The sequence below is a fragment of the Cololabis saira genome, chromosome 20 (genome assembly GCF_033807715.1).
Source record: "Cololabis saira isolate AMF1-May2022 chromosome 20, fColSai1.1, whole genome shotgun sequence".
Lineage (NCBI taxonomy): Eukaryota > Metazoa > Chordata > Actinopteri > Beloniformes > Belonidae > Cololabis > Cololabis saira.
In genome coordinates, this window is record NC_084606.1 from 9119153 (window position 1) to 9135978 (window position 16826).

General features: G+C 44.4%; 1 protein-coding gene across 3 annotated transcripts in view; it reads right to left on the bottom strand.

Annotated features, from left to right (window-relative positions):
- Positions 1-1149: 1149 nt before the first annotated feature.
- LOC133420722 (serine/arginine repetitive matrix protein 2-like) overlaps positions 1150-16826 on the bottom strand; it is a 39402-nt gene continuing 23725 nt past the window's right edge. The window contains exons 12-22 of one of the 3 annotated variants that reach the window (XM_061710503.1): positions 16489-16677; positions 16370-16404; positions 15907-16149; positions 14755-14805; positions 12555-13132; positions 9937-12488; positions 8448-8570; positions 6531-6965; positions 3845-3961; positions 1872-1993; positions 1150-1798 (exon numbers count right to left, since the gene is read on the bottom strand). In XM_061710503.1, coding sequence (XP_061566487.1) covers positions 1724-1798; positions 1872-1993; positions 3845-3961; positions 6531-6965; positions 8448-8570; positions 9937-12488; positions 12555-13132; positions 14755-14805; positions 15907-16149; positions 16370-16404; positions 16489-16677 — 4520 coding nt within the window. In that variant the 3' untranslated portion in view covers positions 1150-1723. Of the gene's footprint in view, positions 1799-1871; positions 1994-3844; positions 3962-6530; positions 6966-8447; positions 8571-9936; positions 13133-14754; positions 14806-15906; positions 16150-16369; positions 16405-16488; positions 16678-16826 lie in introns of all 3 variants that reach the window. The other 2 variants (XM_061710502.1, XM_061710501.1) reach the window with 2 other exon arrangements.

Genomic DNA, 16826 nt, shown 5'->3' on the forward strand with positions numbered 1-16826 from the left:
TTAAAATTGTATAAATGAATATAAAACAATAGAAAGAGAGCAGAACATCCATTCTGTAATAGTGCACATTTTTAGTGGAATAACAAAATTGAAAACAGAAAGTTTGTAGAAAACTTGTAAACATATTTGTGCCTCAAAGGCCATGACTGTAGCTACAGTTGTAGTAAAACAAAAATAACTTATGAACTCAACAGCTCAATGCCATTTTCCATTGGCATTTTATGACTGTTTTTTGACTCTCACAGTAATACGGGACAAAGTGCGTCCCTTTCAGCTCAATACGGGACGCTACTTTAGTTAATAAATACGGGACGATTCCGTTTTTCAAGAGACGGTTGGCAACCCTAACAACAGTCAGGCTACAGATAGAGTTTCACTGTTAGATTTACTACTAAATGTTGTGGTTTTTGATGCATTAAATGATGGTGAGATAACCAATTCATCTCAAACGGAGTGAATTACTGCAAAAAAATAAAGTTTTTTATCAGACGGTGCAACAGTGAAAAAGTAAATTACTGTGGTAAAATAAAAAGAAGTGACTGTAGACAGTTATTGTATTTATTTTCTCCAGATGTTCTTCTGACATGCTGCATTACCCCACTGATCCAGCTCTCGTCACACTTGCCTGTTTCTGATTATCAACACATTTTAATATCAAAGATGATCTTGATTAAATACAAAAATGCAGTTTTCAAATGATTTTATTTATCAAAAATGCCATCCACAGCAGCTGAAGCCTGTGTGTACAAGTACTCGCCCGCCTAAACCTAATAACTGCACGTATGTAAATATTCTGCAAAACACGAAGAGTTCTGCACCTCTGCATCGAGGTCACAACGATGAAAAGAAAACATCAGAGCATCTGTGAATTAGAACCACCAGACTGCTAAAACAAAAACAACTTTGAGTTTATATCGTGTTGAAGGAATAACAACTCTGGACTACTGTGTCTGATGGACTTTGTCTTCTTCCTGATGAAACTTCTTTAGAAACATGTTTAGCGAGACTTTGAGCATAAAATGACGGTGTGGAGTTTCAGCCAGGCACCTCTTTTCTAATAATAATAATAATAATAATAATAATAATAATTCATCTTTGACTGATCCAGCTTTGCAACATGGAGACAAAAGAACAACTATAAGAACGTGATAAATCAGGGAACATGTGACATGCTCACATATTTATTCATGTTTTCAATAAAAAGAATAAATCAAAGACATTCTTCAGTATTTTGGACCCTAAATTAAAGACAATCAATCAATCCCGACATATATCTCTGACTTAAATAGTCCCCTTTTTCCATCAGAGGTTTAATTACACGGGTACAGTACACCGAATACAACTTATGGTTTCACATTAAAAAAAGTATGATACTTAAAAAACAAACAAAAACTAAGATAATTGGATCAGGATATATTAAATGATGAAACTATTTCACTGCTGAAAACATCTGTCATCTTTGACTTGCCGTTTTTGTTCTACACTTATATCCATCAAGGTAATTTGTTCTTCTTTTCTCTTCTTCCAGTTCAGTAAAGTATTAAAGTTTACCTCGCGGTACTTCATCTCCAAAAACTATTTTCCAGTAATAAACACGCACAAAGTAACAAATGAAAAGATGCCACAGGAATTAGTTGAGATCAGGAACAAAGCGTTGTGAAATAATAATAAGTCACATGTGTACATTTTATACAGGTAACATGATGAACAGCAAACGTGCTCATCAGTCGGAGACGGAGTCCTGAGGACTCGGCGTGGACGTCTTGGACGTCTTCTGAAGGAGGTTCTGGTAATATTTCTGAAAGAGAAGAGGAGGAGGGTGAGGTTTGGAAGGTTCCCGGTGAGGGATGATGCACCTGTCGCTGTCGTACCTGCAGGTTGTCGTAGTGTTTGCGGCTGCAGCAGTGCCGTTCCTTGGCCGTGTTCTCGGTCCAGTAGAATATGGAGCAAACGTTACAGAAGAACCCAGATTTAGGGACGACAAACTCCTGACCTGAAGGACGGAACAAACGGAGACTCAACAAAAATACAATTACCGTATTTTTTACGCTGCATATTAGGCTGCACTTAAAATCCTTAAAGGAGACCTATTATGAAAAACAGGGGCTTAAGTTCAGTCTTAAGAAGAAAAAAGAGAAGAAGTCATATTCTCCAAAAAAGTTCTTAAGTATTTTTTCAACTTTATTCTTAAGTTTCTTCTTAAGAAAAAACTTAAGAATAAATGGTATTCTTGAAATAAAAGTTCTCAAATTTGTTCTTGACTTTTTTCTTAACTTTAAGACAACCTTGACCTGTCTTAAAATGTCTTCTGTGAAAAGGTAAAGACTCTAATATCACCTTTTTCAACACATTTTAGACAAGTTTAGACTAGTAGGTCATAGTTTGAGGATATACTTTGTAATTAATTACACAAAGAGCCTGTTAACTGTTTGTTAGCATGTTAGTTAGCGTGGTAGTTAATTATTATTAATTTTCCCCAATAGTATTTTTTTTCACACATTAATTTCATCCACCATAACCTTGAAAAGTTCCTGCATCTCTTTTTCTCCTTCTCCATGTTTAGTGAGTGACTGACGGTTAAGACCAAACTACCTGTATAAATGTTGTTTGTTGGTGCGTGCAATGCAATGACATATTTTGAGAAGTTCTTGGGTAGGAAAAATAAGAAATTCGTAAGAAATTACAGTTCTTAAGACGGTTCTTAAGATCTAAAATTAAGAAGTTCATAAGAAAGTTCTTAAGTGCAATTCCTCAATATTTCCTTAAGACATTTCTTAAGATCGTTCTTAAGAACATATTGGTGAATCCAGCCCCAGGTTTTCTCTTGCTTTAACATATATAAAGTGGTCTCTCCTCAGCCTGCCAACTCAGAGAAGGAGGAAAGCAACCAAATTCTGCAGTGTCTGTACAGCCGCCCGGATGAGCCGTCCAGTGTGATGTGGATCTACGAGCCGTTCAGATTCTGCTCCCATCGTTACGTAACGAAAAGCGATTTACATAGGTTGGCCTCCGATGCGTGAAACCACGCCCACAACTAACTCCACCGGCCGGAGCTTCCGCCATTTTTTCGTAGCGGTGTATCGCATGATGTTTTTTAATTCGGAATTAATTATTTCGAATTAAACTATTTTCCTTCGAATTTACATGGAAATAGTAATTCCGAATTGAGGTTTACATGGAAAACACGTTTGATCGGCTTTATCCAATTCCTCTTAAGGTCTGGGGGTTGGGAAGGTTCTGATTGGATCGGGGGGCGGACCGGAAGTTACGTCTACTGGAAGAAAAACTAATTTAGCTGCTACAACTTTGAAAAGCTCACAATTTTTATGTTTCCTGCCATCTGTTCTTTTAATTATTTCCAGGTCATCCAAGCTATTTATTAAATAAAACGTCTCTGCTCATACATATGAGAAATATGAAACTTTGTTTGAAAAACAAGCCCAGCGTGGAATATAAGCGTCATGGAGACAGACGGGCGAGGGAACGAGCAGCACAGAAAGATCGGAATTAATTCAAAGTGGAATGAGTTTATACATGATTGCAGAATTATTCTATTCGGATTTAAAATCGGAATAAACCAGCCACTTACTTCGGAATTAAGTTTAATTCGGAATGGCCATTTTCATTGGGAATTAGGTGTTTACATGGTAATTTTTACTCATTTTAAAATCAGATTTAATTTTAATTCTGAATTAAAGAGGAATTAAACTTCCATGTAAACGCACTGATTATGTTACCACCACCATTCTTCCCACTCAAGACTTCCCTCCCAACATTGATGATCGTGGCTGCGAGTGTGTATTTCAGACAGAAGTCCCAGGGTGCATTGCGGTTGTGTTCTCACCGAGGGGGCTGCTGGGGTTGAACGGCGGCAGCTTGAAGTCTGCAGGGACGGAAGGAGACTGGGAGCGAGATCGTTTCGCTTCAGGTCCCGAGGGCTCCAACTTCCGCTTCTCGACTTCTAAAAGAAGAAAGAGAGATTAATAAATTGTTAGAAGTCCGACAGGAGATCCTTTTGGTGGGAAGGAAAAGATCATTAAAATAGCCAGGGCGTGTGTGTTTAACATGAGATGGTACGAAGCTCCCCGGACATGTATGGATGGGGTTTGACATATACGAGTATGTAACCCTACTGGGGCGTACAGAGGAAGTAAATCATACAGTTAACAAGCTAAAAAAGGAAAAAAGGATGTAATAAAGACTATGATTAGACAAGTACAACCACACTACCAGGATACATCTTGAAAAAGGGGAACAGACACGGGTTGATTTAGTAGTGTTGTCCCGATCGATCGGGCCCGATCACAACATTTTCAAAACATCGGTATCGGCCAAAAAAGTATCGGGACATACCTAGTTATTAATGATTTTAATATATATTAAATCGTTTTATATATCGTTGCAATAAAAGTCACTTCCGGCCGGCGGCCGGCGAAGTAAGCGAAACTAACATGATTTACATGTTTGAATTGTGAAATGTTATATATGTTCATGTTCATTAAGCCGCTGCTATTCATTTCATCCATTCAGAATGTTGCACTAAGGTTAAGCCAAAAAGTATTTACATTTTCTTGTGTTTGTGAGTTTGACTGGATGTCATTCAACTACCTCTGTTGAAGTTAAATATATATTTATTTTTGTTATTGCACTAATCTGCTCTTTTTGTTTTAGTTTACAATTTCATGTTTTTACATTTTGATAGGCGGGAGTAGGCACGCGTGCACAGAAGAAAATTGTAAGACCTACTGTCATTAAGAATGTATCTGATTGTCTTTCTTTTGTGAAATAAAAAGATATATAAAAAAAAAAAAAATCACTCTTAATGAGATTTGATTTCCTTTGTTTTTTTAACAGTTTGAACAAACAATTTTCTGATGGCATTGCTTAAAACTCCTTAAAATATAAAAACATCTGGTGGTCACCTGTGCAAAAGTTGCTAGTCCATAAAATAAAGCAAAGCAAACAAACAGAATATCTTGGTGTAAAACCAACTTTGGGGACAAAATATTGTATTTGGACACAACAGGGAACCGTTTGGCTTAAAATCACACATTTTTGCACAAATGTTGCTGTTTTTACTAGAAAGAAAACTAGGGACCAGAAAAAGAAATTTGTCTTCTACTGGATATCAGAATCAGCATCACTCTTTTCTTTCATATTTAAAAACGAGGGCCCAACTGAAAAAAATAGCATTCAGTTTAAGTATTTTTCCTTCACTTTACTCCTTTTTCTAACATTTGTAATTATGTTTAGTAATCTACCATTTACTCATCTACTTTGTTTACGATGGTGCATTTATTAAGTGATTATTATTGTTATTTTTTACGTTATTGATTTATTGTTCTGCTGTTTTTTGTTAAAATCAGGTACCAATGCAAAGGTATCAATCAATCAATCATTCATAAATATTTCCAAATCTTCCTCTGCAGTCAGTTTCTTCCTGAGTTATTTCAGAGCTACAGAACTGCCATGTGTTCAGTCTCTGAACTACTGTTTACCTTCTGAGAACAAACACGTGGGAAACTCCCGAGCTCATTGGCCGACTGGAATGATTGACAGCTCTTTCGACGGCTTACAGCCAATAGAAAAGAGGGGCGGGTCTCCAGTGTAAAATCAGCTACTAACTCGCCGTCACCACAGGAAGTTACGCACAGACGTGTCACCCATGGGGGGGGGTAACAAGAGGGAAGTGATTCCAGGGGGAATGGTTTCAGTGTAACTCACAACAATGAAATAACCGGGAACAGATGTTTCACCCGGATAAAATCAAGTTATGAACACAAAACAGCAAAAGTAAGAAAAAACTCATAACCATTATCTAATAATTTAATATTTGCAATTCTTTGGCTGCTGCTTCAGTGAGTTTTAGCAGCAGATTGATAATATTTGTAGTGATGGATAGGCTAAGTGTTTGTTGGATTGGTGTTTTGAGTGTTGAAATTATTAATTATTAATGACGTCCGTTTATGGTTTGAACAGTCTTCACTTGCCCTAAAAAACATTGTGTTGCAGTTTTAGCCAACGTCCTTCCGGTTACATGGAAGTATAACATGTTTATATTAATTTAAGTATATTTTTTAATTATTACTTTACCAATAATGCACATAAACTAGACCCGAAACCGGGTCGGACAGGCTTAAGTAGTTGATCAAGTCAATAAAACAAGACGTGGTAAAAAGTGATGCCTGCAGTTAAATTTGATGATATTCTCAACTTTAACAAGCGGAAAATTCACACTGGATCATTTTGACTCACTCTTAATGATATTGTTTTTTAGTTTTTTAACAGTTTGAACAACTTTCTGATGGCATTGCTTAAAATATAAAACATCTGAGGGTCACCTGTGCAAAAGCTGGGGTCCATAAAATAAATCAAAGCAAAATTAAACATCTTTTAGAAGAGAAATGTCTATGAGCGATCCAGCACACACAGAATATGTTGGTGTAAATCAACTTTGGGGACAAAATATTGAATTTGGACACAACAGGGAACCGTTTGACATTAAATCAGTGACTAAAGAGCTGTTGTACCTTTGACATCGGCCCCACCGGGTGCTTCCTTCCCCTCCTCCTCCTTGTCCGCCACGCATGTGTCCAGTGTCGGGTCAGCAGGACAGTCGGGCTGATTCTGCTGGTCGGTCGGGGCGGTGGTGGCGTCGTCAGACTGACCAGCCGTCTCCACGGCGACGTCAGACTGACCAGCCGTCTCCACGGCAACGTCAGACTGACCCTCCGGTTCTACGGCGGCGACGTCAGACTGACCCTCCGGTTCTACGGCGGCGACGTCAGACTGCCCCGCCGTCTCCACATCCGTCTCCTGGGTCTCCGGGTGGAGGTCACCTGGCGGTGCCGACGCCTCTTTCTCCGGTGTCGAGGAGGAATCGAGTGAAGCAGAAGGCAGCGACTCGGTTTCGTCGTCTCCTTTACCTTCTTCACTCGTCGTTGCTCCTCTGGTGGTTTTCCTCACTGCCATGGAGACAAAGTAAAGTGAGTTTTAGGGCCAATCCCAATACACCCCCTACTTTCTAGCACTAGCCCCAAAAATGAAGCCACTTGGGTAGGGCTTTGTAATCTTCCCTAGGGATTGGGACATCACTTGCTACGTCACTGCGTGGTTTACGTTCGGGTATGTAAGCGACTGCGTAGTTACGTTTGCACATACGTCACACCATATCAGGAAGCTGAGAGCTAAAAGCTGTTTTAATTTCCGCTGTAGCGCTGTTAATATGCCACTTTATCAAGTTTTAATATTTTTTCAGGCGTAAAAGTAAGTGTTAAGATCCCCAACCTGGGCTCAGTTTATCCAAATAACGGCTGTTAAGAAATTTGACCCGATGTTTTCGGGGATGAGAAGAGCCGCCGGCTCGGGAGCTGCGTAGGCTCTGCGTTGGTGTAACGCGGAACCATAAATCAGCCTTTATTCTGGCGAGATCTGAAGATACAACGCAACAACGGGCAAGCGAGTGGTTATGAACATTCACTGAGTGAATATTATGAAAGTAAAATATATATTTCTCGCTAGAAATTGCATTTTTATGCAGAAACAAACTCAAAATATTGATTTTATTCACAAAAAAATAAGAAATATCCGGCATGTTTTTTTTTTGTTTGATTCAGTCTGCAAATGATGACGTAAAGCATTCTGGGAAAATTTTCTGGCCCTCCGTCGTGAAGTCAACATCTGAAATCCCTCGCTCTGTAGGGCTAGATTGATAACCACTAGCCCTAGATGAAAAAAGGAGTTGGGACACCACTGCCCTCACGGGAACGCGCAAAATTTAGGGGTAGTGCTGAAAAGTAGGACTAGGGGGGGATTGGGACTGGGCCTTAGTGTGTTGATAAAGCTGTGGCTCAGATTTATGATGTGTTTCCGTTAGCGGGGGCTCCAGGTAGTTTGTTGTTTTTAGGGGCCCTAAAACTGTGGAACTCATTAGATAACGGCCTTAAAGTAGCAAACTCAATAAAAGCATACAAGATATTATTCAAAGCAAAGGTAATGGACACATATATAGGAGCACAATAAGCAAACAAAGAAGAATGCACACATGCATGAGATGAAATGACAACTTAAATTGGTTTTGTTGGTTTCCTTAGCATCTTTTCACTTTCTGTTTTCAGAGCTATCGTCATTATTATCATTATTATTACTATTATAGTTATTTAAACTATTATTATTATCATCATTGTCGTTATTGTTATTATTACTATTATTATTTTGTGTAGCCTCATGATACTTCATTTGTTCTTTTTGTATATTCTATTCTGTTAAAAGGTGGGCAAGATAAGCTTTATGCTTCAAACCCAGACCTCTTCTGCCAAAAATAATCACAATGTTGACCAGGGAAAAACCTGTGTTATCTTGTTTGTTGATTTTTTTGATTGACCAAAATAATTATTAACCAACTAACTAACTAACTAACGCAGAACCTTAATTCAGCCTTAAGTTACCGGGAGTCTTCCTGGTCTTCTTCTTGGGTCGGCCTCTCTTCTTGGTGGTGGTCGCGTCCTTGTCGTCCTCCTCCACCTCTCCCACCTCAGACACCGTCACAAAGTCCATGCCCTCCTGTAAAACTACAAACAAAGACCGGTATTATAGACATCAGCAGAACGGTTCGGTCAGACGTGTGCATAACCCTGCATTCACACTGAAAGCGTCACGGCCGTCATAGGCAGCCGGCTGCCATTCATTTTCTATGAAAACGCGGGTCAAGAGGTGTCGGGAGCAGCGCGTCAATTTGAAGTTGAAAAATCTGAACTTTATGCAAATGAGCAGCAGCGACACCGAGGCAGCGTCCAATCACAGACCGGGATTCCCGAAGCGAGAAGCCTCAATGCAGATTGTACTTTCATGTACACACAAACGTACACTCATTCACATGCGTACATGAGCAGAGCTGTGCACTAACAAACTTATTTTATCAGGAATTAATATATTTCATCCAGAAAACTGACATTTTTGCTGATTTTACTGCCGTTTTTTCACCTGAACTGCTCATGTGAAACACATAACTGATGGGTGAGGAGCTGGATGGTCTGAACGATTTTATTTGCTACATTGATCCAACGCAAAATAATTAAAAACCGTGCTTATTAAATCACAAAACACAGTTTATTGATGAACCAGAGACTTGAAGGCAGGTGGAAAATTACTGGGCTGCCTGTTTTTCAATATAATTGTTGATTCTATAATCTGCCCTTGACAGAGCGGTCTCAGGCCGATCGCCCCTGGTCACAATCTTCCTGGTGGAATGTAAACAAGATGACTCTGCCCCCACTAATCCCTCCCCCCCCCCCCCCCCCCCCCACACCCACACACCCACATGCAAGTCTCGTGATGTCTGTTTGTTCTGTGTGCTGCTGAGGTGTTTTTTTGCATCTTGATACTGTGTATTGTATGATATTCAGTGTGAAGATGTATTTTTTCTCCCCCCCCTATTGGAATAGGCGCACAATACCATCGTGCCGCCGCCGGTGTATCCAAAGTCAAAAACAGTTTTCTAAGCTGACCTAATAAACCTGATTCTGATTCTGATTAAACATGACCAAATCCGCTCCGACCCGGTGTGTCAGTCTTCACCACAAACAGACTGCAGCTTCACCGGGACCAACGATGATGGTTGCTGTTGATCCGGGACCGACCTGGTTAAGGAGCATCAAACTCACTCTTATCTACACGGAAATAACGCCAAAATATAAAGAAGGCTTCCCAAAGAGTGATCTATGGTGAAATAGGAAACTGAAGATGTGCAGCTATATATAGATATATGTTGACTATATACACTGTTCCCTCCACTTCTGCAGCGTAGCTTTAGCCCCGCCCACTGCAGGCGTCGACAGTACATGCAGCTTTCAGTGTGAACGCACCAAGCAGCGCGATACTGGCGTCAGGAGATTTTTGACGCTTTCAGGGTGAATGCAGGGTAAGATTGATACCAACCCGTTTCATCGTCGTCGTGTTTGCGTTTAGCTGATCTGGAACTTTTCTCTGCGTCGTCTTTGCTCTTCTTCTCCTCTTCGTCGACAATCTCGTCCAGCGTGACGAGCTCCTGCAGCTCTCCCTCGTCCCCCCCCACCTCGTCCAGGGTCACCAGCTCCTGGGGCTCCCCCTTCTCCTCTTCGTCGTGCCTCCTCTCCCTCGACCTCCGCGGCGTCGTCCCCCTGCCGCTCCGACCCTTCGACCCCCCGTCCTCCCCGTCTTTCGTCCGTCTCTCCTGCCGCTCCTTCTCTCGCTCTTCGGCGGCGGCCTGTCTCTTCTTCAGCTCCTCTTCCTCAGCCGTGTCGTCGGTGTAATCCTCCTCTTCCTCGCTCACTTCGTCCAGGTTCACGTAGACGCTCTTTGCGGCCGCGTCGCTCCTCCGGAGGGATTTGGTCTCCTCCGATGAAGAGGAATCCTTCTTGGACTTCGTCGCCGGTCTTAAGTCTTTCTTAACGTCTCTTTTTGGCGTCTTGTCCCTCGTCGTTTTATTTGAAGCTTTGTCAGATGGATCTTCGTTAACTTCTTCGCTCTTCTTCTTCAAACCGTCCTGTGCTGCCGCTCCGACAGATGCTTCGTCTCTCACTGCACGTCCTTCGCTCTTCGTCGGCTCCTCCTGGACCGGATCCTCCTCCAGAGAATCTACTATCCGGTAGACGGGCTCTTCTTCCTCTTCGTTTACGGGGGACTGGGTTCCCGTCTCGGGTTTCCCGTCTCCGTCCTTCTCCGTCTCCGTGACGGGAGTCTGACTGTCCACCGCCTCGTCCTCCACCGAGTCCAGAATCTGATATTCTTCCTCCTCTTCGTCGTCAGCAGCTTTGTTCCTCGCTGCAGACGTTTGCTGCTTCTTAGCGGTTTTCTTCGGTCTTCCTCTCCTCGGCTTTTCTTTCACCGCGGCCTCGTCTTCGTCGACGGCGTCCAGGATTTCATACGTGGCCTCCTCCTCCTCGCTCCTCGAAGTCTCGCTCTTCTTCGTTGGTGTGCTCTCTTTGACAGGAGCGGCGTCTTCCGTCTTTGTGGTTTTCTCCTCTTTTCTGACAGGAGTGCTCCTCCTCCTCATCGGCGTCGTCTCCCTGGTCTTCTCTTTTGCAGCGTCTTCGTTACTCCTCCCTCTTCTTCCCCTGGCAGGTTTCGGGGCGGTGGGTTCGTCTGCAGCAGCTCGGTCGTCCACCGAGTCCAGAACTTTGTAGGCTGACGCCTCCTCGGCACCGGGTTCTGCTGGACTTGGGCTCAGCTTCTTCTCCTCCTTCATCCCTCGAGTGGTTCTTCTCCTCGCAGACGTTTGAGGGACCGAGGCGTCTTGGACAGATTCGTCCTCAACGGAATCAACCACTTCAAACACCATCTCTTCTGAGTCGTCAGTGTTTTGGTCCTTTCCTGTAGCGCCGCTCTTTAATTCACTTTCAGATTTCTTAACCGTTTTGTCCTGCTTCTTTGGAGACTTCTCTTTACTTCTAGAGGTTCTGGTCCTGGACTGGCTCCTCTGGCTCCTCCTGGTTGGTCCTTCTTCTGTTGGGGTTTTCCCATCATCCTCCTGGTTGTCAGCTGCTGACGTCATCTCAGTGGTTGCTGACTGATCCTCCACAGAGTCGAGGACCTGGTACACGTCTGCTGTGGAGATCTGGTCCCCAGTTATTCCAGTTATTCCAGGTTTCTGGTCACCACCTTCTGTTACGGTCGGATCAGCTGAATCCACCTTTACAGACACTTCTTTTTCATCTTCTTCTCTTTCTTCGTGGTTTTCCTCGTGGGACAACGGAGCTCCTTCTCCGGAGGTCTGGCAGGATTCCTCTGAAGGTCCAGGGTCTGGTTTTACTCCACCTGGAGTTTTCTCAGTACTGTGATCAGCTGCATCTTCTCCTGCCGATCGATCAGGCTGATTGATGACTGGAGCAGCGTCTCCCTGGGACGGCTGCTGACCTTTGAACCCTCCATCTCCAACCGGATCCTCATCAGCAGCCTGGTTTTCACCAGCATCTCCCTCCTGGATCAGAATGTCCACCTTGGTTCCACTGCCGTCCTCCGAGCAGGTTTGTCCTCCTCCCTCCCCGTCCAGGACCTGGACGTCTCCCTCGGGTCTCCGTCCCTCCTCAGCTCCAGGCGTCTGGGCCTCAGCGCCGCTGCTTTCCTGTTTCTCACCCACATCCATCCGCTCATCGGTCTGATTAGTGACTGAAACAAAGACGTGGTCGCTTTTGCCCTCGTCTGCCTTCTCCTCCCCGCGTTCATCTCTGCTTCTCTTCCCCTCTTTGAGCGTTTCCTCTCTGCATCCGGCCTTCGGACTCCTGTTGGTCAACTCTGACTCCTGTCCCTGTGCAGGTGGATCCATCTTTGATGGCGTCTCTGTTTCTCTCTCTGACTCGACACTTTTTGCAGCAGTGCTCTCCGCTGACCCCTTGTGGTCGGACCGGGCCGCTGCGGCCTTTGTGGGTTTCTCTCCGGACGATGAGACGTGTGAAGCTCTGGTTGGAGACTTGGTCTTGCTGGGCTGAGCTTTCTGACCCGAGGAAGAGGAGGCAGATTTTTTAACAGACTCTGAGGAAGAGGAGGCAGATTTTTTAGCAGACTCTGAGGAAGAGGAGGCAGATTTTTTAGCAGACTCTGAGGAAGAGGAGGCAGATTTTTTAGCAGACTCTGAGGAAGAGGAGCGTGCAGTCTTAACAGACTGTGAAGAAGTGGAGGCAGATTTTTTAGCAGCCTGTGAGGAAGAGGAGGCCGTAGGCTTCACAGATTTTGAGGAAGAGGAGGGGGATCTTTTATCAGACTGTGAGGAAGAGGAGGCCGAGCCTTTACCGACGGCGGTAGAGGCTTTGTTTCGAGTTCTGACGGGCTCGTTTGAGTGTCTCTGCGTCTTCGGTGCCGCAGGCGTCAACGTGCTGCTTTTTGAGGACTTGGATGAGGATGACGAGGTGATGGAGGAAGGAGCTGATCTCCTGGTGGTCCGTGAAGCCGACGAGGGGTTTCTGGAAGCGGGTGATGCGGCGGAGCTTCTCTTCCCTCTCGTCTCTCTGCCGGAGGTCGGCTTGGACGAGGAGGAGGTTTTGTCAGCAGGCGTCGCGTCCGCCTCCTCCACGATTTCATCGACGGTGACAAAGTCCTCCAGGTTGAAACCGTCCTCGTCAAAGACGTCCCGGTCGCCATCGTTGGCGTCTTCCTGAACCTGGAGGGGACGACAAAGTGACATCAGCTCAAGTTCAGTTCAGGCTTTACTTACCGTAATTTCGCGACCATAAGGCGCCCTTTTTTTTTTTTTTTTTTGTTTTTAAATGTGCCGGTCGCCTTATGAAACGGTGCGCCATATCTATGCTTTGGGTGAAGCCCGGGGGAGTTGCGGACGTGAAGGAGACCATCCACAGACAAGGGGGAAGGGGGGGTGTGTGAAGCACCCGTGGTCTGCGGACGTGAATGACACCAGCCACAGACGTTAAAGGGGGAAGGTGGGGGGTGTGAAGCACCCATGGTTTGCGGACGTGATGAAGAAGAAGAAGAGTTTGAAGGATTTGCTTGATGTGTACGGTAAAGTGAAATAAAGTACAATCAAAATAAGTTTTGCTCCCGCTTTATTTTTTAAATAAGCACACGTGCGTGTGTGTTCTGTGTTCTGCAGCGCGTGTGACGCGCACTGCTGCAACCCGACTTCCAGGTTCCCAAAGCGGGATCAGATCAAATTCTCCTGGTTCCCACCCGCTTTAGGAGCAGGGATTTCAGGGGTCTGTCCCAGGTCGGATAAACTTCACCCTGCGAGATTTTCAGGCAAATCTGTCGGTTTGATCTCCGGTAACCAAGATGCAGAGGATGCGCTCAGGAGCCGCCAGGCTCCCGCCGCGGGTTTGCCGGGCCAGGGCGCACCATCCCCGGGGCAGATCCGGCCGAAATGCCGCTGGTCTTTCCCCGGGAGCCCCTGCTCCCATACAGGTGGGTGGCTTCGGTGTCGGCCGGTCCGAACAGGTCACATTCCCGGCTCCACCCCGCTGGGGAGAAACGGGCTCTGCGCGGTGGAGGATCCGCACAACGGGGTATGAAAAGTTTATTTACTGTTGTGCAGAAAGTGTCTGACACCGAGGAAATTCGGACTGGCGCAGCTGAATTAGTGGAGCTCTTTAATGCAGAAACAGAGGTTTTGCTCCCGCTCTATTTTTTAAATAAGCGCTTGTGTGCTTGTGTGTGCGTTCTGCATGTGTGTGCGTTCTGCATGTGTGTGCGTTCTGCAGCGGGTGTGTGTGTTTTCCGGCCGGCGTGTTTTGCGGCACGCGTGTGTGCAGCTCTGCTCTGTAGACTGCGCCTTTTGGGTCGGTGCGCCATATGTATGTTTTAAATCTAAAAATGACACACAAAAATGAGGGTGCGCCTTTCCACACGGTGCGCCGAATGGTCGCGAAAATACGGTAAACAAAATGCAGGAAAAACACTTTGTTGATTCAATTTGATCAAAAATGTTCCTTAATGGTCCGTGTACTTCACGGCCATCCGTTTTTTGTTTTGAAATGACAAAATAAAAATAGGGATATAATCCAAAATAATCCGTTTCCCATCTTTTGTTTTGATCATAAAAAACGGATCGTTATCCGTTATCCGACTTCATTGATGTGTTTGAAAATCGTAATTGGGAATTAAAACAGCGAGTGGAAAACTCTTTTCTCTATTTCCTATTTGTTTCCAACGAATTTCCTCTATTTTTATTTTGTCATTTCAAAAACAAAAAACGGATGGCCGCGAAGTCCACGAACCATTAATATAGTCAAACATTTGGAGTAAATCACAAAGAAACTTCCATCAGTTTACCTTTTTCTCTGCGCTCTCATCTCGTCCGCTGGCGTTACTTTTGCTGATGCTCTGTAAAAACGGAAGAAAAATGGAGACTGTTAGATTTTTAAACCTCTTCAGCTAATTTATGACCAGAGAAAAGGAATAAATCAACCTTTGTACATCAGATAAACTATTGGCACTTTTCCACTAGTACCTACTCAGCCCGGCTCTCCTCCACTCGGTTTGGTTCTTTCCCACTAGGGGTCTAACGTGCCGAGTAGATACTTTTTCTCTAACTACTCTGCCGAGGTTCTAAGCGGCTGAGTCGGGGCTGTGACGTCATCACACTACAGGCCACCGATTGGTCGGGGGGTTGGAGTCAGATGTCTGAGTCAGGATGTGACATCAGAGAAAGAGCGACTCTGACGGAGCTTCTTGTTCATTTTATTCAACCAGCAAAAGTCTGTTTGGTGATCCAACTCTGAGGTGCAGATGTTCATAAACCTGGTGGCTGAGGAGAGAATTAAAAAGGGATCTAGACGGGCGATAAGGAACGACCAGATCTACCAGGAGCTCTGTCACTTCATAGCTGCTCACGGCCCCAGCTGACTTTTCAGCAGCGCCGAGACAAACTAATAAAATTAAAAAGCGTCGCCGCTTGAAGCTTCTCTCACTATCGTTTTTTAAATTGATATCAAACACAAGCCACAGACCCAGCAGCACATCTATCATCTCCTCCAGGTTCTACATCTTTAGTGTTGTTGTCTTCCTCGTTTAGATCACACAATCAAATACGTCACAGCCTCACGTATTTTTGCACATGTAAATATTATCAGTTTTTTTGTGTTTACTATTTTTTCTCTTGTACATTACTCATTTTTCTACATTTTATATTGCTCTTTTTTTATTATTTAGCTATTTATTGGTTATTTCTATTCAAATTTTTTGTATAAACCGTTGAGCGTGTCTGTTTGGCTGCTGCACGATTGAATTTCTCCTCTGGGAGATCAATAAAGTCTTCTATTCTATTCAGCTTCGCTCCAACCTCCTACTTCTGCTCCAGGTGAATTGTAGTGGAAAAGAAACCAGGCTGAGATGAGTAGAGCCGAGTAGGGACTAGTGGAAAAGCACCATAAGGCAGCGCTTTAAAGTAACCCCTGCTGGGTGAGATTTACAGACATGCGTCACCTCTTCAGTCCGGCGTTCCCCTTTTCCTCTCGTGAGCTTGTGCTCTGGAAGTGCCGTCGCCAGCGAGTGTGAAGCGTCCCCGTCGATCTGAGGAGCCTCCGCCGTGGTTTCCTCGGGCTTCACCGGGCTGGAGGTGGAAAGGGGAGGAGCCGAGGCCTCTTCCTCCGTCTTCTTCACCTCCTCAGCACCGGTTGCTGGTGCAGGACACTCAGAAGAACCCGTCTGCTCCCCAGTATCAGCAGGCTGGGAACATAACGGCGAGATGAGACAGGGCTTTAACTAGGAAGCATTTTAAACTCTTATTACAGCATCTTTTTACAAGGACGTGTCACCAAACTGATTATCTGAACAGGAAAAGTTGGATCTCCATCGTTCCGAAGCCTTTTTAGGTATCATGATACTTGTGGATGTAAAATATTACATTTAAAAACACATATTTTTGAAATGATTTGACTGAACTTACCTCTGCTGAGCCGCTGGTTTCCATCTGGACTGGACCTACGAGGTGAAGATGAAACAGTCAAACCTCTTTCATGTTCAGTTTAGTCAGAGATGAACATGAACCAGTCTGGGACGTCTTACTGGTCTCTTCTGGGTTCTGGGACGTCTTACTGGTCTCTTCTGGGTTCTGGGGCGTCTCCATCTCCCCCTCCGCTGTCGGGGAGGCAACAGCAGCTCCGGATGATGCCGTCGCCTCCGTCTGCCGCTGCTCTGCTGCTTCAGGTGACGCTGCTGAAACACCTTCCTCAGTTTTCCCATCAGCCCCGGGACCTGCAGAGGAGAACATGGTTAGGATCAGGGCTGGGGATCCATTCAAATGTCAAGAATCGATTCCATTCCGATTCTTAAGATTCAGAATCGATTATCAAGATTTGATTCGATCTGATTCCGATATTGATTTGGGTTTGTGTTATTAAAAA